This window comes from Chaetodon trifascialis, chromosome 17 (assembly GCF_039877785.1).
Source record: "Chaetodon trifascialis isolate fChaTrf1 chromosome 17, fChaTrf1.hap1, whole genome shotgun sequence".
Classification (NCBI taxonomy): domain Eukaryota; kingdom Metazoa; phylum Chordata; class Actinopteri; order Chaetodontiformes; family Chaetodontidae; genus Chaetodon; species Chaetodon trifascialis.
The window spans coordinates 25,236,759-25,257,717 of record NC_092072.1 but is presented as its reverse complement, the minus strand read 5'-3'; the positions used below and the strand labels follow the sequence as shown (position 1 = coordinate 25,257,717).

The window sequence follows — 20,959 nt, the reverse complement described above, 5'->3', positions numbered from 1 at the left end:
GAGCACAAAAGTCATGTCACCAAGGGAGATGCTGGGAATTGACCTTGAAGGCCATTTTCCCAGAAGCAAAAAGGCCAATTCTTACCTCCTTGTGGTGGTTGACTACTAGTCCAAGTGGGTAAAAATAGTTGGTTTCCTCAATGTCCTCAGAGAGCAAATTCCACTACTTGCTGGGGTGTATCGTAGTACTTAATTTCTAACAGGAGTGCAGTTTATCATTTCCCTCCTGACCAACCTGTGCAAGACCTGGGGGGTAGTACTATTGTTTATCGTTTAAAAGGATCCCCATTAGCTGTCACCAAGGTGGGACTAGCTAGTCTTCCTGGGGTCCACACAGAAAGACAAACACAAAACAAAACAATACACAAGATACGAATCATAATGTACTAAACAATGATAATAAGTGATTGTTTCAAGATGCAGAATGGCAGTAAATGTTTTACTTACTAGGGCAACTGAGTGCCTCTTTGGCAGTAATACTCTTGCTGCATGCTGAACAGAGTGTGGTTCCTGACACTGTCAATGAGGTGAAGAGGTGACCGTTGCTGTATCGTGCCTCCCTCTCCCTTGCCGCCTTTTCACGCTCCCTCATGCGCTCTCGCTCTTTATTCTGCAAAAGAAACAGAGAAATGTTCGCATCAGATGGTGTTGCAGTCTGAAAGGGGAAAGCTGAATTTGAGCATGGCACCTGCACACTGACGTTTGACCTTTGAATAACCTGCCCAATGATTCACTTTCAATTCTTCTCTGGACTAACACCCCACAAATCATGCTGCTCCTCAATTACCTACTTCTCTGGTTAGCAGTTAAGGGTTAGGCAGTTAGGCTACAATTTCTGAGGTTATGTTAATTTTGGACCAAAAAACCGAACTCGGACAAGAGACTTGCAAAAGTTTAAATGTTGTTTATTAAGAAGTTGGTGAGATGGGGTTTAGAGACCTACGCCAGAGTTTAAGGTGGTGCAGGTAGAGAGTGCTGAGCTGTGCCTAAGGCTCAGGCAAATACTGTAATAATCAGGGTCCAGGTAAACACAAGAAAAATACTGAATAGAGCTTAGGTCTTACCGTAGTGTCAGTGTTAAATGAATGTTAACATTGTTACCTAAATGATACAGAAAGACTGCAGAGTGTGTAGAACAGGTAGATCGGCAGCAGAAGGAAAACAGAGTGCCATGCGCAGAGAGAGAACAAACATGACCATCAAGAAATAAGAGGGGGTAAACAGTACAAACACTAGGGGCTCTATTTTTGTCCCCACCGCTGACGGGGCGCACGGTGGGCACCCCGCACAGTGGTATTTTCATGCAGCGCAGGCGGGTGCGCAGCGCACTTGGTATTTTGGTAAACCAAGGCACACAGAAGTACACCAGGATGGGCGTTGCGGCACAGTAGGGGGAGGTGTCAATTCAATTCAATATTCAATTCAATTCAATATTCCTTTATTCGTCCCGTGAGGGGAAATTCCAATTTCACAGCAGCACCAATAAAGTGGATGCAACAAGTGCATGCAAGTTAAACACAACAAGTATATACAAATGGCTGGGATAGAAAGAAAAACATCATCCTAAAAAAATTGTAAATAGTATTTACAGGCTGTTATGTACCGGTAGTATTGCACAAATTATTGTACCGATTACTTGGAGCAGTTTCTGTTATACAGTCTGACAGCTGCAGGAGGGAATTAACTGCGATACCACTCCTTCACACACTTTGGATGTAGCATCCTGTCACTGATGGAGCTCCTCAGTGCAGTGAGTGTGTGTTGGAGGGGGTGGGAGTCATTGTCTGTCATGGAGGACAGCTTGGCTGTCATCCTCCTCTTCCCCACCTCCTCCACCTGTTCCAGAGGGCATCCCAAGACAGAGCTGGCCTTCCTGATGAGTTTGTCCAGCCTCTTCCTGCCAGCTGTTGTGATGCTGCTCCCCCAGCAGACTACACCATAGAACAAGGCAGAGGCCACAACAGAGTCATAGAAGGTCTTCAGGAGTGCCCATGCACCCCAAAAGACCTCAGCCTCCTGAGCAGATAGAGTCTGCTCTGTCCGTTTTTGTAAAGTGCAGTGGTGTTATGAGTCCAGTCCATTTTGTTGTTCAGATGAACACCCAGGTACTTATAAGATGTCACCATCTCAATGTCCCTTCCCTGGATGTTCACTGGTGATGGGGAAGAGTGCGGGCGCCGACAGAAGTCCACAACCAGCTCCTTGGTTTTATCCGCATTAATCAGAAGGTGGTTCTGCTGACACCAGTCCACAAAATCCTGAATGAGTCCTCTGTATGACCTGTCATCCCCATCTGTAATGAGGCTGACAATGGCAGAGTCACCAGAGAACTTCTGCAGGTGGCAGGTGGGTGCTCAATGACATGAAATGGCCTCTTATATACCCTGGGTATACAATAAAGCTTAAGCATGTCAAATAGGACACATTAGTATCTAGACAGACAGATAGATATGAAATAAAATAAATAAAATGAAATAAAATACCTAGAATTGATTAATTAAAATTTAGTGAAAAGCCAGACTAAAAGGTGGGTCTTAAATTTGCTTTTAAAAGTATCAATATTATATGTTGCCCTCAGATTTTCAGGCAGGCTATTACATAAATGGGGGAGGGGGGTCACAGAGACAGCACTGGTTAAAGTTACAAATGACCTTCTGATTGCATCTGATAAAGGATTTGTCTCTGTACTAGTCTTATTGGATCTTAGTGCTGCATTTGACACCAATGACCATGGCATCCTATTGCAGACACTGGAACATTTCATTGGCATTAAGGGAACTGCTAAGCTAGTTTAAATCCTACTTGTCAGATCGCTTGTACGCGTTAATGACGACTCCTCTGTGCTCACTATGGTCAAGTCAGCTACGGAGTTCCGCAGGGTTCTGTGCTTGGACCAATTCTATTCACCTTATATATGCTTCCTTTAGGTAAGATTATCAGGAAGCACTCAATAAATTTTCATTGCTATGCAGATGATACCCAGCTATATTTATCAATGAAACCGGAAGAAACCAGTCAGTTAACTAGACTACAAGCATGTCTTCATGACATAAAGACCTGGATGACCTGCAATTTTCTGATGCTAAATTCAGACAAAACTGAAGTTATAGTAGTAGGCCCTAAACATCTTAGAAAGTCACTTTCTGGTGACATAGCAGTTATGGATGGCATTGCGCTGGCCTCCAGCACCACTGTAAAGTATCTGGGAGTCATCTTTGACCAGGACATGTCCTTTCACTCCCATGTAAAACAAATTTCAAGGACTGCCTTTTTTCACCTGTGTAATATTGTAAAAATCAGGCATATTTTGTCTCAAAATGATGCAGAAAAACTAGTCCATGCATTCGTAACTTCCAGGCTGGATTATTGCAATTCCTTACTATCAGGCTGCCCAAATTCGTTGCTGAATATTCTCCAGTTGCTCCAGAAGGCTGCAGCACGTGTTCTGACAAAAACCAGGAAGAGAGATCATATTTCTCCAATACTAGCCACTCTGCACTGGCTCCCTGTAAAGTTTAGAATAGAGAACTGCGTTCCCAGAATGCAGGTCTACTTACGGTTCCTAAAGTCTCAAAAAGCAGAACAGGAGTCAGAGCATTTAGCTATCAAGCTCCTCTCCTGTGGAACCATCTTCCAGTCTTTGTCCGGGAGGCAGACACTGTCTCTACATTTAAGAGTAGGCTTAAAACTTGTCTTTTTGATAAAGCTTATAGTTAGGGCTGGCTCAGGCTTGTCCTGGACCAGCCCCTAGTAATGTTGCTATAGGATTAGACTGTCGGGGGACCTCCAAAGATACACCTAGCTCCTCTGTCCTTCTGTCCCTCTCCATCTGCACGCTTTCATGTCCTACCACAGCGTGTTACTAACTTAGCTCCTTCCCCGGAGTCTTTGTGCTTGGTCGTCTTGCAGGTTACACAGTGGCTGAATCTGGATTGTGGATTGCAGCTGCGTCTCCTGCCTTGGCCCTGCCTGACATCCACTGCAACTGCTACTGCTATTATTACATCCACTGTCACTGTTACTGTGATTGCATGTCTGTCTCTCTGTCTCTCTCTCTCTCTCTCTCTTACTGCATTTCTGTCTGTCTGTCTGTCTGTCTGTCTGTCTGTCTGTCTGTCTGTCTGTCTCACTCTCCCTCTCTTGCTCTCCCTCTCTCACCCAACCGGTCGAGGCAGATGGCCGCCCACCCAGAGTCTGGTTCTGCCCGAGGTTTCTGCCTGTAAAAGGAAGTTTTTCCTCGCCACTGTCGCCAAGTGCTTGCTCATGGGGGAATTGTTGGTTCTCTGTAGATAAAAGAGCTAGGTCTGTACCAGCTCTATATGGAAAGTGTCCTGAGACAACTTCTGTTGTGATTTGGCGCTATACAAATAAAATTGAATTGAATTGAATTGAATTGTAATAAAAAGATGCCTCACCACATGTTTTGACTCTAACTTTGGATACTGGTAAAAGGCCACTTTCAGAAGACCTGAGGTCTCTGCTGGGCTCATATGATAAAAGCAAGTTAGATAAAGAAGAAGGAGCAAGACCATTCAGAGCTTTATAAACCAATAAAAGAATTTTAAAATCAATTCTAAAACGCACAGTTAGCCAATGCAGAGACTTTAAAATTGGTGTGATTTGAGCTCTTTCTGGTCTTTGTCTGCATTCGAGCGGCTGAGTTTTGAAGTAATTGTATTTGAAAAAGATTCTTTTTAGGGAGACCAGAGAGAAGAGCATTGCAGTAATCAATCCTGCAGGTAATAAAAGCATGAATAAGTGTCTCTGCATTGGCTTGAGAGAGAAACTGGTGTACTTTGGCAGTGTTTTTTAAATGATAAAATGTCTTTCTTGTGACATCCTTTATATAAGCTCAAAAATGCCTAAATTGCTGGAGAAAAGACTCTCAGACCATGAGAAACAAGATTCTCTGGTCTGATGAAACCAAGATTGAACTCTTGCCTGAATACCAGGCATCACATCTGGAGGATATCAGGCACCTCTCATCACCTAGCTAATACCATCCCTACAGTGAAGCATGGTGGTGGCAGCAGCATCATGCTGTGGGGATGTTTTTCAGATCAGATTATAATATTTATTTTTTTCATTGTAACCTTGCTGTGTCATGAAGAACATGTAACAATAGGCTAATTTAAAACACATACACACATATATATATATATATTTTCATGTGCGTTGAGGAACGTGATATATATATATCACGTTCCCCAACGCACATGTTCACCTGTGTGTCTGATAAGTCTCATTCCCTGTCTATTAAAGTCAGTCTGTTTCCCTTTGTCTTTGTGGCATCATCCCTTATAGCTTTCCTTGTTCCTTGTGATTCTAGTAAGTAATTTTTAAGTAGTTTTAGTTTAGTTTCGTAAGCAGTTTTTATTATAGTTGGATTTTGTTTGCCTTTATTTCTGTTAAATAAATCATTTGGACTGTTTCCTCTCAGCCTTTTTGTAAAGTCCACATCATTGGGTTCACCCCTTGCTTTTTGCTTGGCCACAAACTGTAACAGAATTGGCTGATATTTATCAGGTTTAGTCCTTCAAACAGGAAAAAAAAAAAACAACAGTTTATCTGATTTTTCAATTTGATTGGCTTTTCTTTTTACTTCAACTAAGTGACTGCTTGAACCACAAAATTGTCTTATCTGACCAACTGATTGACTTTTGAACTCCTGTTACTGGTCAATATGCAATAAAGCAAAAATTCCTACACTTCGTCTCCCTGATAGTTCTTTAGCTAAATTTAACTGATTCCATTTGCATCTAATTCAATGCCATGTCTCAATAGAACAGAGGACTTCTATGCTAACTTTAAACTCTCGCATATTGATCATCTTGTTGATAGTGCTGCTGCCAGACTTGCAGAGAATTATAACTCAACTGAGCCGTGTATTCCTATAGCACGTTTCTTCTTCTGGCTCTCAATGAAGGTGGACGCTTTTTCTCTTGCTCCCTCCCTGCCCTTATCTGGCCTGCTGCTTCACTTTGTCTTGTGCTGTCTCTGTCTGATCTATTGGAGCCTCTCTCTGCATTCTCTCCAAATCCTAAAATCATGGATTTGATCAGCTGGTTTCTCAACGCAATCGACCAAATTTTCTCGACAAAGAGACTGGGTCAAGGTGAGCCCTCCTGCCCTGACAGAACGTTTGCAGCCGGATACACGATGGACTCCTGGGAGCAGTGGAGGATCGTGTGCCTGTCGATCCTTTCCGTTGAGGATGTTGAAGATATCTACATATTTGGATTCTTTCTGCTGTTTGGAGTTAGCAGCTTCCTGATTTATCGCAAAGTTCGGATGATGATGGCAGCACTTCTGGCTATCGAGAGGCTGGCCATCATTGTGGAGGGAATGTGCAGGGCTGTCAACACTCAGACTCAAGCGACATGTGAGCTCGGTCGCAAACTGGATGTGATTCTTGATCAAAATCGCAGGCTGGATGCGATTTCTGAACTCCTTCGCAGGGTGGATGCCAACTTGGAGAAGTTGTCAGCTCGGCTCGGATCAAATTGGCCACCGAATTTGGAAATATTTGAATTACAGCTACCAGGAGACTCAGAGAGACTCAAGGCAGACGAAAATTGCAGTGTTGGCCAAACCCAAACAATTGTTATCTTCATTGGCTCCCTGAGATAACCAGTCTTCCCAAGGTCGGTCTCCACTCTCCTGGAAGTTATGCAGATAAGACGCTCTGGCCCTATCTCCTCGCCCAAACACCCTCTACTCCTGTGAACTTTGTTTCTGGATCAGAACTCTCCGAGGTCGTCTCCATGGCTACGGCTGTGTCTTTGTCAGACGGAAGAGACAATGGGTTGGGACTGAGTGGAGATGAAGTACACATACAGTCTGTGGGAGGAAGCCAGAGTGCCTGGAGAGAATCCACGCATGCACGGGAAAAACATGCAAAATTCACACAGAAAGGCCCCACCCGACCCGGGGATCGAACCGGCGACCTTCTTGCTGTGAGGCATGCACACTACCTGCTGCTCCACCATGCCACACTTTCCAGGCTTCTTCAATGACAAAATTTACATTCTCACTTAAAGAAGTTTTTCACTTAATTGTCTTTTTTTTTTTACTAGATTCCACGTTGCACATGTAAATGATGATTCCTCTATGCATGCTGAAGTTAGTCACAGAGCTCCACATGATTCATTGCTCAGATCAATGCTGTTCATCTTATGCTCCCTTTTGGCAAAATTTTCAGGAAATGCATTTTCATTGCTATGCAGATAATACCCAGTTATATGTTTCCAATTAAGCCAGAGGTAACTTGTCAGTTAACTAGGCTACAAACAAGTCTTAAGCACATAACAACCTGGATGACCTACATTTTCTACTACTAAACTTGGTAAAAACTGAAGTTATAGTATTAGGCCCTAAATACCTTAGAAACTCACTTAAATTCTGAATATATAGATATGCATGATGACATTGCCTTGGCCTTCAGCAACACCATAAGGTATCTGTTATCTTTTAGTTAGTTATCTTTGATCAGGATTGTCCATTTCCTGCCCACCCTGACTTATGTGCCAGCTGCTTCCACTTTGGGGTCCCCTGAGTCTCTGTACAAAAGTGTCTCATCTGTGATACTTTAACTCTTTCAGACCATTGTAAGAAAGATGCAAGATGTTACTGTTGTCACATTGTGCTTTACTGCTTAGGCTCCAGTGAAGATCAAGCTTTCTCCGGAGGTAGCTACTGATCTTCCTCTCCACTGCCTTGACAGTTAACATAGGGACCTCATATTCCAGCAGAGGCAACAGGATGGCATGTTGGTAGACCTAGGACTTGAATCTTCCTAGTAGTCCTGATTTGTCCACCTTCATGAGCCAGCCTTTGAGGTTGTTGATGATCTTTTGATGGAAGCGGTGTCAAAGATTTTCCCCAGACCTTTCACTGGTTGCTCTGTAATGGAATGATCACACACGCTATAGCAAAGCAAAGCAGATGTAAAATTACATCAGACAAAGGACTTGTGTCTGGACTAGTCTTATTAGATCTTAGTGCTGCATTCAACAGCATTCACCATGGTATTCTATTGCAGAGACTGGAAGACTTCATTGGCATTAATACGCAGCTATATTTAAACCAGAAACCAGAAGAAGCCAATCAGTTAACTAGACTACAAGCGTGTTTTCAGGACATAAAGAGCTGAATGGCTTCCAATTTTCTGTTGCTAAACTCGAACAAAGCTGAAGTTATAGTACTAACTGAAATAAAGCAAAATTCAAGACTACCAGCAAACATGAACACAGCAACAATTTCCCTCCTCCTCGAACTTAACATAGACCCAACTTTAACCATCATAGTCACCTTAGATACAGAACAAGCCTTTGACGGAGTAAATTGGTCATTCCTCATAAGCACATTGCAAAGATTTAGCTTTGGGGAATCATTTATTAACTGGTTCAAGATTAAAATAAAGGATCTATTCACAGTGATTACAACCTAACAGCACATCTAGTTCAAATCTCTAGATTCAATTGTCTCTAAATTTTACTGGAAAAACAATGCATCAATCATTGTGTTGCTGGCCTGGGCATCTGGTTGGCTAAGGCTGACATCACTAGTGCCAACATCTCTACTACCCTCTGACCCTCTGATGTACCAAGTGCCAGCTTCTTTCCCTGCCGGCACATCTCAATTTCATCATTTGCATCATTCCTCAAGGTTAATCTTCATCTACTACTTACTGTCCCTGTCTGTCATTGTACATTCCCTTCATGATTACATTGTCTTGGATGATGCCTGTGAAATGGAGTTGAGACTGTGATATAACTTTCATATTGAAATGGCATTTCCTTTTTTTATGACTACCACAGAACTCATCCCAAAGACATCCAGCTTTACACTGATGCAGTACCCTCTATAAGATTTGAAGACTACAACAGTAGTAAGTGTAAACTGTACCCTATAGTCAATGCCACCCGTCTTTGGGGGCATGAGTGGTCCGAAACAGTTATCCTTGTTCACTGAGACAACAGATGTATCATAAATAAAGGTTGTTCGCAAACACCATACATCATGGAGCTCATCCACGGACTGACCTCAATCCCAGCTCAACACATCTCTGTCAGCAGATCTCCTCATCCTTTGTTTCCATACCCTCTATACACAATTCTTATCCACTTCCATTAATTCAATCCTGGAATCTGTTCTATTCCTGCTAGCATTCTGGGGTGGCTGAGGCTTAGCAGGTAGAGCAGTCGATCAATAATCTAAAAATCAGTGGTTTGATCTCTGGCCTCATCAGTCAAAATGTCCAAGTATCCTTGGGTAAGGTACTGAACCCCAAAGTGCTTGTAATTAGCGGGTGGCCTAGCCAACATTGTGTGAATGGGTGAATGCAGTCTTGTGTTGTGAAAGTGCTTGGAGTGGTCGTCATACTAGAAATGTTACGAGGTGTAATCAAGGCCAGAACCAAAATTGCAGAGTCTCAAACCTGGACTTTATTAGAAAACAAAGTACAACTAAAAAGCACCACGAGGGGAAAAAACTCAAAGTCAACAAACAAACAGAGAAACTCCAAAAGGGAGAGACAAGACTTATAGATGCTTGTAACAGAAAACACGCCCAAAACAAAACTGCCGGAGGAATAACTTCTATGGAAAATCCAAAGTAATCAAACAAACAGAAAAATTCCAAAAAGGGAGAGACAAGACTTACGAACTCTTGAAACAGAAATCACGCCCTGAACAAAACTGGCGGATAGCACAAAATCTTCCAATACACACTTAACAAGGCTATGGACTAGAGAAAGGCTCGAGGACGAGAGACACGGGTGAACACGGCTGGACTGAGGAATAGTCTGGCACAGGGATGAGTGTGAACGGAGCATAAGAAGCCGGCTAAATGCCGATGAGCAGCAGGTGCGTCTCGTGTGCCTCGCCCCCGAGCCGAACGGCCCCGCCTCTCCGCACCGAGCCAGCTGAAGCAAAGGGAAAAAAGGGTCAATATAAATACAAAATGGCTGAACAAAACCCCAGACCATGACAAGAAAATTGCAATATAAATACAGTCCATTTTCTATTTACCATTTACAGTTCATTCTTTAATTTCTTTTGATGACTTAAGACTTTAGACTGCTTCTTTATTGATCCCAATTTGGGAGATTATTTTGTTGCAGTAGCAATTAAATATACAGACAAACACAGAATGTATACAGCAATTGTTTAAAAAGTAACAAAAAACAAACAAAAAAAGATGCTTAGAACTCACTGCTACCTCATCCAACTGTTAGTCATCACAGCAACACATTTCCATCCACTCCCCAGACACCCTCCGATTTTAACCTTATACAAAGCAATAGTAACCAACTCAGCCTCTCTCACCCCATTTTCCTCCTCCAAAGTCATGTCTGAGCCCTTTTGAAAACAATCAATACATATAAACCAGAGATCAGCCCTGCTTGTTACTCCACAAGACCCACTCTACACCATCAAATCATGCTTCCAGTTCCACCACCATCACCACCAACTTCTCTGAAAAGTCAACAAAAGAATGGAAAAGTTGTGAAATGTGCAAAAAGTAAGGATGGGGTGAGGTTCAGCACTTTGTGAAACACACAATTCTGTTTTTATTTTCATTTCACATGGTGTCCAAACCTTTTTGAAGTTGGGGTTGTACATTCTGGTCAACCCTTCCGCAAAAGAGCCACTTCCACCCCTTCTACCACTTCAAGGAATCCCAGACCATACCATCAAAGTTGAAACAAAACAATATAAAAGCAGCATACAGCTATTATAGAAAAAACACACCACACATCATACATGATACACCAGACTGACAAAGGATTAGGCCATCTGCAAACACCTCACAAACGCATGGGAATTTTTCATCATTTGGGCTGATTTTCCACTCTGAGATGCTTCATAAAAACACACCCTAGTTCTGTCCACAATCCACTCAACCTTATAGTGATTAAAACTTGGCTTTTGCTCAGACATTCTTGAGAACTCATACAGTATACTATACAGTATCTCCCCTTTCTGTCAACAATACTATAATGTCTTCTCAAATGAATTTGAATGTCTTCAATGTGGATTTCTCAACACACATAACATACAGAATCACTAGTACAAAATAGACAGCTTCTTTGTGTCCCCTTTACCTAAAATTGGCAACCTCAGAGTAGTCTTTAAGATAAATGTTTTATTTAAATATGATGAACACTAAATAAAGGTGCAGAAAAGTGTGTGTATTTCACAGAGGATTAGTTCAAAGTCCTCCTCGTGGCATATGAATGTCTCCATAACCTGGGCCTCTCTGACCTCCCTACCTGACCCTTTTCATTGGCATAGTCCCTTTTGCTACCTTTGTTCTGCCACCACCCTCCAGAACCAGAGCTGGGTGTGCAGGGCTCTCTCCATTTCTGCAATCTCCTTGTGGAATTCTCTCCCAAGACACTTTCTATATACAGTATATAGAAAGTCACCTTATTGAAAGTGCATATATATAATTTTTTATATCCACTTCCTCACTATGATTGTAACATGCAACATTCTGTGTGTCTGCATAATAATTTCTAATAAAATGTATTGCTTTTTTCACATGTGTACTATATGTGTGCATTTGCCATGTGTGTTAGGTGTTCCACTTTGAAGACAGCTTAAAGTGGCTATGAGGACAAAAATGGTCCAGTAACCCAGATTCCTAATGGGCAGTAGAGCACCCTGGGTAGTTTAAAATGGTAAATGGTCTGTGTTTTATATAGCGCTTCCCTAGCCTGACAACCACTCAAAGCGCTTTTGCAACAACATAGTCTGCATTCGCCCATTGACACATACATTCAGTGGTTGAGCCACCGGCTCATTATGTGCATTATCCATTCACATACTCTCACACACTAGTGGCACAGCATTGGGAGCAATTTGGGTTTCAGTATCTTACCCAAGGATACTTCAACACATAGACTGCCGTGGCCAGCATCGAACCACCAGCCTTCTGATGAGTGGAGGACTGCTCAACCTCCTGAGCCACAGCCATTTAGCCATCCTGACTGACATCATACTAACAATGTGGCACATGCTGTACTAACACAAACAAAAGATGAAAAACCAGGAAAAAATGCAAACACATGCAGGATGTCGGAAATTAGAGAAATATGACAAATAGGCTATATCCCTGGTTTTATTTTTAGATAATTTTATATAAATTTGGTGGAAATTTCAGTATTCATTTTGATTTGATACACCACAGCTACACTCTCAGACCAGATAAACTGAATTTACTTAAAATTTTGGGGAAACTGGTTGCCTTAAAAAATGTAAGTAATGAGAGATGAACACTTGAGTTCATTTAACTTAAATGCTTGAAGGGGGTTGAATTACTATTTTAAATACAACTCACAAAATGGCAGGTTTATTTAGCTCAAAATAATTTATGATATCAATTGTTTTGCATAATAATTAGTGATTCAGTGCGAAGCACTGAACACTATTGTTCTTCTGTGCGCTTCTTCTTCTTCTTCTTCTTCTTCTTCTTCTTCTTCCGTACAAATTTCGATTCGCTACTAGTCCTACAGTTTTGAGAGCACCCAGGCGAATTATATATCAAAACGTGCGGCTCGATCGGACTCGGTGTGCTATTATTTTTCTCTACAGAATACGCATGAAAAAATCCCATAAGAAATGAATGGGATGAGCCGAAAAATGCGACAAAATCTCCCCCTTTTTCAAAGGACTACTGCTTCGGCATACTTTGACCTAGAGATGCCGTTCCAACTTTAAAACGTAGACACAAGTCTCGTGTATTGGTGTATTAAGTCTCGTTTTGATAGGTCGTATAGTTTTTGAGCAGTCGCCGTTCAATGACCGCGAGCGTTTTGGGAGAAATTGTGAGTTTATAATGGGTGTGTATTGCACAGAATGTTCGCGCTAGAGTGGAGGGGATTAACTGCCAGAGTGGAGAGAAGCTCTGAAAATTGCCTGAAACTTTCATATTTCCACGCTCCTCCAAAGCACAAATTTCGCTCTACACGCGTGAAAATTTCCAGAGTTGTAGTGCCGCTTGCACTGATTCTCCCGATGTGCCTGGCTAAGCGATAGGACTCACGGTTTTTGAGTTCTCAGCCTCTGAGCGAGGAGAGCGCCTCTGACCTCGCCCATAAGGTCCAATACAAATCAAAAACAGGAGAGACAGAAACCAGCCAATTTTTAACTCGCTCTAAAATCAGCATTTTTGAGCCCAGCGGTAAAAGAAAGTGATCAGCTTGTAAAGCAAAGCCTTGTGGCTCTCACGGTGAAGAAATTTCGGCAATAGGACTTTCGGTGTCGGCGTGAGAAGCGTTTGTTCGGAGGGTGCGCAGAGGCCAAATTCAGACGTTTCTCAGACCCTCACAGAGCCAAAAGGGCCCATCACCGCGGCGACCGCTGGCCACCTCAAGTTGCTGTGGCAACCTCTGAGCCTTAGTACTTCTGGATTGCAGCAATGTGAGGCACTTAACCGCAAATAGGTGAATATATTGCAAAGCACAGAACACAGACAGAAAGCACTACACTTAGAATATTGACCTCAGTTGTTAAGGTCAGCGACCTTTTTTAGGTGTCTTAACTAGCAGCTAGGCAGCTAAGCACTGCATCCCTGATAACAAAAAAACACAGAATATGTATTCAGCTGTTGGTAGTTAAGTGTTCAGTGCTTCACCCTGCCAGTGTTCATTGCGAAGCACAGAACACAGACAAAATGCACAGAACACTACACACAGAATATTGATCTCAGTTGTTAAGGTCAGCGACCTGAGTAGTTAAGTGTTCAGTGCGAAGCAGAATACATATTCTGTGTTTTTTGTTGTTAGGGATGCAGTGCTGAGCTGCCAGTGTTCATTGCAAAGCACAGACCACAGACAGAAAGCACAGAACACTGACCTTAGAAGTTAAGGTAAGTGACCTAAGTAGTTAACTACCAATAGTGGAATACATAGTCTGAGTGTTTTTTTTTTTTTCAGGCACTCTCAGCAGGGCTTGTTTAAGATCAAGACAAAATCAGGAATCAGGAAAACTTTTTGTCATTGTAACAATGTTCCATTGTACATTGAAATAAGGCTCAGTTAAAGAATGATGACAAATATATAAAATATGTAAGAAAGATCTAGAATAAATAGTTACCTTAAAAAAGAAAGACGAAACAAAAACAATAAGACCAGAACTAATATAAACTACTCACAAAAATCACAGTCACTCAGTTATACTTTCAAAAATTCTTATTGCACATAATGGAGCACTGAATTGAAATAAGACAAGAGTATTGCACATATGTGTTGTTATTGCACAGGTTCCAGGTGAACATCACGTATCTCTGAGATTTTGGCCTGCCTCTGCTTGGGCTGTGGGGCTGCCATCACTGGCAACCTCTCAAGTGGCTATGGCAACCTCTGACCTCAGGTTACAGATACACAGCTGAGAGCAATTGATGGCTTAGGGAGTCTGATCTCTGATTTCTATGTGTTTTATCAACTATTTCAACGACAACAGTTTAAACACATTTCTGTAGTTTCTGTCCAGTTTTAATCACTGAATTCTTGACAGTTTCTTTGTGTAAATTACTTCACAGACTGAGAGAAAGAGTGGGAGAGAGAAATGCAACACAGACAGACAGACAGACAGACAGACAGTCAGTCAGTCAGACAGACAGACAGACAGACAGACAGACAAGGTGACAAACTACATTCTACTGTATATTTGTACATATATATATTTGTACAAAGTTATTTTTTATTTTGTCTTTATTGATACGAACGGGGAAGAATGAGAGGAAACGGGAGGTGCATAATTCCGGCGCTGCACGTTGACCCGTAATTACGGCGCAGCGTGTTGGCCACTTCTCCAAAGCAGAGCGCCGTAATTACGCGACTATCCGGACGCCCGTGAGAGTCTCTGTCGCCATGAGTGAGCGTGTGCGTGTCTTTGTGTGCGCGTTACAGTTTGTGTGTATGTGCGTTGCCTGTTGCGCCTGCACGCGTGTATGTCGGCTGTGTGTGTGTGTGTGTGTGTGTGTGTGTGTCTGTCTGTCTGTCTGTCTTTGTGCGCAGGTTAGAATTTGTGTGTGTGTGAGTGTGTGTGTGCGCGCGCGGGCATGCGCGTGTCTTTCTGTGGACCTTAGCAACAGTGTGTGTGCGCATGTGTACGCGCATCTGTTTACGTGATCATGTCGCCGGCGAATTATTTTTTGCCTGACAACAAGATATCAGTCATCTCGTTTGAAAATAAATATCGGCTGTCACGTGATCACGCAGCTCGCGAATTATTTTTGCCTGACAACAATGTCGTAAGGAAATGTCAGTCATCTGATTTGACAGTAAATCGAGGATACGGATCAGGAGGAATCTGATTGGACCCCTTTTTTTGGACTTGATATAAAACTACTTGTCTCTCGTCGACTCGCCCCCTTTGATCTCATCAGAGGTAAGAATACGTGTCGTTTGTCTCTTCAATTGTGGTAGCTAATAAGTGCTAGCATGCATCGTTAGCAAAAATGATATTATTGAAGCTAGAGTTATTACTGTTTTATGATTTTGGGTAAGAATAGGTTAAACTTTGACAGTCCGTTTTTGTACAAGAATATAAGCTGAGCTAAAAGCTAATGCCTTTAACTGTGCGTAATTCATACAGTCTGTTTGTTTTTATACTAGAATACCAAGTTGAGCTAAATGCTAATGCCTCTAACTGTGCCTTTTCAAACAAACACTTTAAGCCAAGCTAAAAGTTATTCATATATCTGTCTAACTACATAAAAATGGATTTAAACATTTACTGTCTGTTCGTTTTATACAAGAACATCAAGTTGAGCTAAAAGCTAATGCCTCTAACTGTGCCTTTCTCATACAAATACTTTAAGCTAAGTTAAAATCTATCTATCTATCTATCTATCTATCTATCTATCTATCTATCTATCTATCTATCTATCTATCTATCTATCTATCTATCCACATGTAAGTTAATAGCTTTATTTTTAATTGAGAGTATATGTTTATAGTGTTATAGGTATTCTCTGTCCTGGGGAAAAAAAATATTTTACTGATAAATGACAGCAGGCACTGCTCTGTGCTCTCATACACTAACACACACACCATGAAAAGTAATGTCTATTATGCTGTTAGCTTGTTGCTAACACTGACTGAAAGTCACTGAAGGAAATTTATCTTTTTATTGTAGTTTCTCTTTGATCGTGATCCAAGGTTTTCTGAGCGCTTGGCTTCATCGTCTTCAGGATTTCCGGAACAGCTTCATCACATCACACAACATTATCACACATTTCTTCCTCACTAAATCTGCTTCTCTCTTCTATCCTCAATCCTCTTGCACACTTTACATATATTAGAAAAGGATTTCTTAGATTAGATTACTTTAGATTAGATACTTAGATTACTTTAGATTAGATATTTTAGTTTAGATAAGGTAGGTTTAGGTTTAGGTTTAGATTTAGATTTAGATTTAGGTTAGGTTTAGGTTAGACTAGATCTGCATTACAAGAGATTACATTTTTTTTACTTTGAATTTATTAATTTTTGGAAAGTAGGTTTTTTTTTCTCTTCTTGTGTCCAAGTTTATTCCAGCAGGATGCCGAGGAAGGGAAGGCGTTCGACGGCGGCGAAGCTGCGATGGAGGAAGCTCAACCTGGAGGAGCTGAGTCCATCCAGTCCCCCCCCGGAGGTATTTACACAGTAGATAAGCTTCCCTGTTACAGTGACAACTGTTGGCATGAAAATAACTGTTGAACTGTTATCACTTTCTTCTTAACTGGTGAGTTAGTATTTAACTACAATGACTTAATTTTATTGGGTGTTTTATGTTTCATTAGCCTGTCCAGAGGGTGTCCCCCCCGGCCGGAGAGTCCAGAGAGCCCAACCCGCCAGGAAGAGGGTCCAGGACCAGGCAGACCCACCCCCCTTGCTCCCGAGCTCCAGTCAGCAACGTATGTTCCTACCACAACCCTCACACACATACACATGATTTCTATACTGAGACATTGTCTGAGGTTAAAAGTGTTTATTTTATCTGTCATCAGTTGGTTGGATCGTCACCCCCAACCAGACCGTTCTGGAGCCCGGATGATGTGCGTGCCGAGTTTCGTGCACGTGAGTATCCACCTTCTTTATCCTTAAATGATCGATAAATTAATTAATGATTAATTAATCTTATGTATTTATTTTTGGTATATTGAGAGTTTTTAAACTGGTTTTCTTACGTGTGCTTTTTTGAACTCATAGAAAAGAATGGCTGTTGTCAAGACATTTGTTGGTTGGATTGCCTGCATTATTTTTTACCTTTTATCTGTTTTGTCTTTTTCTAAACAGGCCGCGGTACTGGTTACCGCCACCGGGTGCAGAGATGGCCAATTTCCCCCTTCACCGGGCACAGCCACAAATTGGTCATCCCACCTGAGACTCCTGACAAGAAGGTATGATTATTGTCCAGTTTAGAAAGGAAGTAGTTAATTTTGAGAGGAATTAAAGATTTTCATGCTAAAGAAATGATCTTTGTTGTTGCAGTTTGTTCTGATTGTCGGAGACTCCCATCTACGAGCCATTGTAGATGGTTTGGTCGCGATGCCAGAGGGAAGCTTTTCCTTTGGTGTCATGTCGACCCCGGGGGCCTCTGCCTCTCAGCTGCGGACCGAGGTGCTACACGCTGTGGTTCCTCGGATCCCTGAGGCAGTTTGTGTGCTGGCTCCCAGCAACAACCTGACCGCCAGCAGGACCATCGACGAGGCAGCCGTCGATTACGCTAAGCTCCTCACTGCTGTGAGGAGCCGCTGGCCGAAGGTACGCTTCGTTTTATCTCTTGCTTGTTCTGGATTCTTATTGGTTTAAGTATAGTGACTACTGTAATTAGATTAAATATAGGAGATTTTTTAGGATAATGCGTATTTATTGTGACATGTGTATGATTTTGAATGAAAATGGTAACAATCGTGTTTTGTTTTCCACAGGTTTTCGTGGCTGACTTCCCTCCCCGCCTGACTGTCGAGGAGTCTTACCAGGACCTCCTTCGACAGGAATACCACCGGGTGGCAGCTCGTATGGGTATGTAAAAAAATATCATCTTTGGTGAGAAAAAAATAGTAGAAGAGGATAAAAATGAAAAGAAATGTAATTAAAATATATGTTAAGATATATTATGAATTAAAAGTCATAATACATATATGGACACTATAATGACTGTTATTTTTTAATTTTTTAAAATACTTTTAGGTGTGAGGTACTTCTCTGCTGTGGAGCACTTCCCCCGTACGCGCCTGGAGCTGTGGAGCAGAGATGGTGTAAGTAGAATATCTGTGTCTGAAATAAAAAATCTAATTTGCATGTCTTGTGTGTTGATATGAAATGCTCAGTGGAGCTACTTTATTTGAGTCAAAGTTTGTCTGCAAATGGACATGTAATGTCATTTTGCAGGTCCATCTGAGCGATCGTGAGGGGATGGGGATCCTCGTGCAGTTGCTGTGGTCCGCTACAAAGCAGCAACTGGAGACACCATCTCCAACGCCACGGGTCTCTCCCAGGCCTTCACAGCCACTTAGGAAAGTCTCTCCTAAGCTGGTAGTGAGGGGAGAGGTCCCTGCTCCACCGTCCCCTGACCCCTTTGAGTGGAGGCTTGCTGGTCAGGGCGGCAAGGTAATTAATACAGTGTAATGTGTTTGTACATTTTTTTGAAGCGATTCAGAAGTAATTTAAAAGCATCTATTTGTTTAATCCAATATGACTCTGCTTTTTTCATTCCAGACGAGCCAGCCTGGTGAACCCTCACAGTCCCAGGGTTCAGCCCAGACCAGGATGGCTCAGCAGCTGGTGTGTTATATTGCTATATGTTATTTTTTTTGACGTGTTTATTGGTTCCTATTTAAACTTTTAAACTTACTATTCAAATCTTCATTGTTCTTTGTGTTTTGTTTCACAGGAGAAGGGGTGCTTCCTTCCACTGAACCCAGTCTGGTTCAGTAGCACAGTCCTGTGTGCTATGGAGGAAGTCTCTCCTTCTGACCTGTCTTGCCTCACGGACTGCAAGCCTCCTCCAAAGTTCAAGAGGGTAAATTGTCTAATATCTATTCTAGGCTGTATTATTAAGTTTCACCTGATTTCTGAACAGTCAGTACTGCGTACATTTTTATAGTAATGATCACAATACCATTAAAATTAGTAATACGTTTTGAACAGATGTACGTAATTGTAACGTGATTTAAGTTTAATTGGTGTTGTGTTTTATTTGTTGGTGCAGGTGGCCTCCTCAGCAGCAGCCAGATGCCGTAGGACCATGGACCGACCCCCCCGCAGCCACCGGTCTCCAGTGAACGACGTATGCTACTATTTACCACAACTGACACACACTCTGAATTACAGATTACAGTGTCTTCACAGAGACATTACTAAACTGTCCGCTCTGTCTGAGATTTAATATATTTGTTCTCATGTGTCAACAGCTGGTTGGATCACCCCCATCCAGGTTGTCCTGGAGTTCGGAGGAGGAGGCCCCTGCTAGCCCAGCTGCTTTGGCTCAGACGGTATGTTTTGTGTTGTTTTTTTTTTTTCAATTAAGTTGTCTCCACAGCTCTTCTTCAGCACAAGAGGTTACTTGCATGTTTAAAATTGTAAACTGTTGATTTAGACTACTTCGAGACGTGCTTATGTTTTCCAAATGTAGCTGTAATAATACTACCACTAATATTTAACTTTTGAATTAAGTCATTTACTTGCCCAGTGAATATCTTGTGTAATTATATTGATGTTTAGTGTAAGTGATCTTATGTTTTAATTGGTGTGTCAGACGGCATCCCCCGTGGCAGTGAGACGGTCCAGGACCAAGGATGGACACCCCCCCCGCACCCAAACTTCAGTGAACAATATGTGTTACTCTCTGCTATAACAGACACAATCACACATAGCAGTGTGTTCACCGAGACATGTGAAGTTTAATATGTTTATTATCATGTGTCCACAGCTGGTTGGCTCACCCCCAGCCAGGTTGTCCTGGAGTTTGGGTGATGCAGCAACCCCCAGATGTTCACCAGCAGCAAAGGCAAATATTATTCCTCCTGAATAAAGTGTATAGTCTCATCAAAGTCTTCATTTTACTAAATGTTTTGCTCTGTGTTCTCAGATGGCCAGGATTAAGACGCCTTCACCAGCTGGACCATCCTGGACCATAACAGATGCAGCCTGCGACTCTCCCTCCCCAGCCAAGGTATTGTCTCACCTGTGTGTCGGCTGACACACACAGAATGTTTACAGTTCAATCAACTATATCTAAATAAAACTGGTTGATTTAAAATCTCTGATACCATCATGTTTCTCTGCATTTCACAAATGCCAGGGCATAACTTAAACAAGTTTGAGATACTTTTTGTGCATCAACTTGGTGCATTGTCTTGCCTCATGCCTAAATATTCATTTCTATTATGTCTAATTACAGACTGTGCGGACACCAACTCCCTCATCAACCAGTTGGCCCAGGATCCCGGCTGATGCACCCTCCACCTCTCGTTCCCCAGCTAAAGAGGTAAGGAAATTTACATTTGGGTATATCAGGGGCTTAATAAAAAGTGTCTTTGTAGGAGGGTGGTTCACTTAAATCATTTGCTCTATGTTCTTAGATGGCCAGGATTAAGACCCCTTCACCTGCTGGACCATCCAGGACCCTAGCAGATGCAGTCTGCGACTCTCCTTTCCCAGCTAAGGTATTGTCTCCACTCCACAACTGACACACACAGAATGCTTACAGTTCAATCAGCTATATCTAAATAAAACTGGTTCATTTAAAATCTCTGATACCATCATGTTTCTCTGCATTTCACAAATGCCAGGGAATAACTTAAACAAGTTTGACAAACTTTTCTTTTATTAAGTTGGTGCATTATCTTGCCCCATGTCTTAATAATCATTGGTATTATGTCTAATTACAGACTGTCAGGACACCAACTCCCTCATCAACCAGTTGGCCCTGGATCCCGGATGATGCACCCTCCACCTCTC

The 20,959-nt window shown here is 42.0% G+C and overlaps 1 protein-coding gene across 1 annotated transcript in view; it reads right to left on the bottom strand.

The window, feature by feature from the left end:
• Window positions 1-20,959, bottom strand: part of arhgef2a (Rho guanine nucleotide exchange factor (GEF) 2a) — a 110,329-nt gene that overhangs the window by 74,564 nt on the left and 14,806 nt on the right. Inside the window, exon 2 of the mRNA XM_070985295.1 lies at window positions 448-610. Within this exon, the coding sequence (XP_070841396.1) occupies window positions 448-610 (163 nt within the window). The remainder of the gene's footprint in view (window positions 1-447; window positions 611-20,959) is intronic.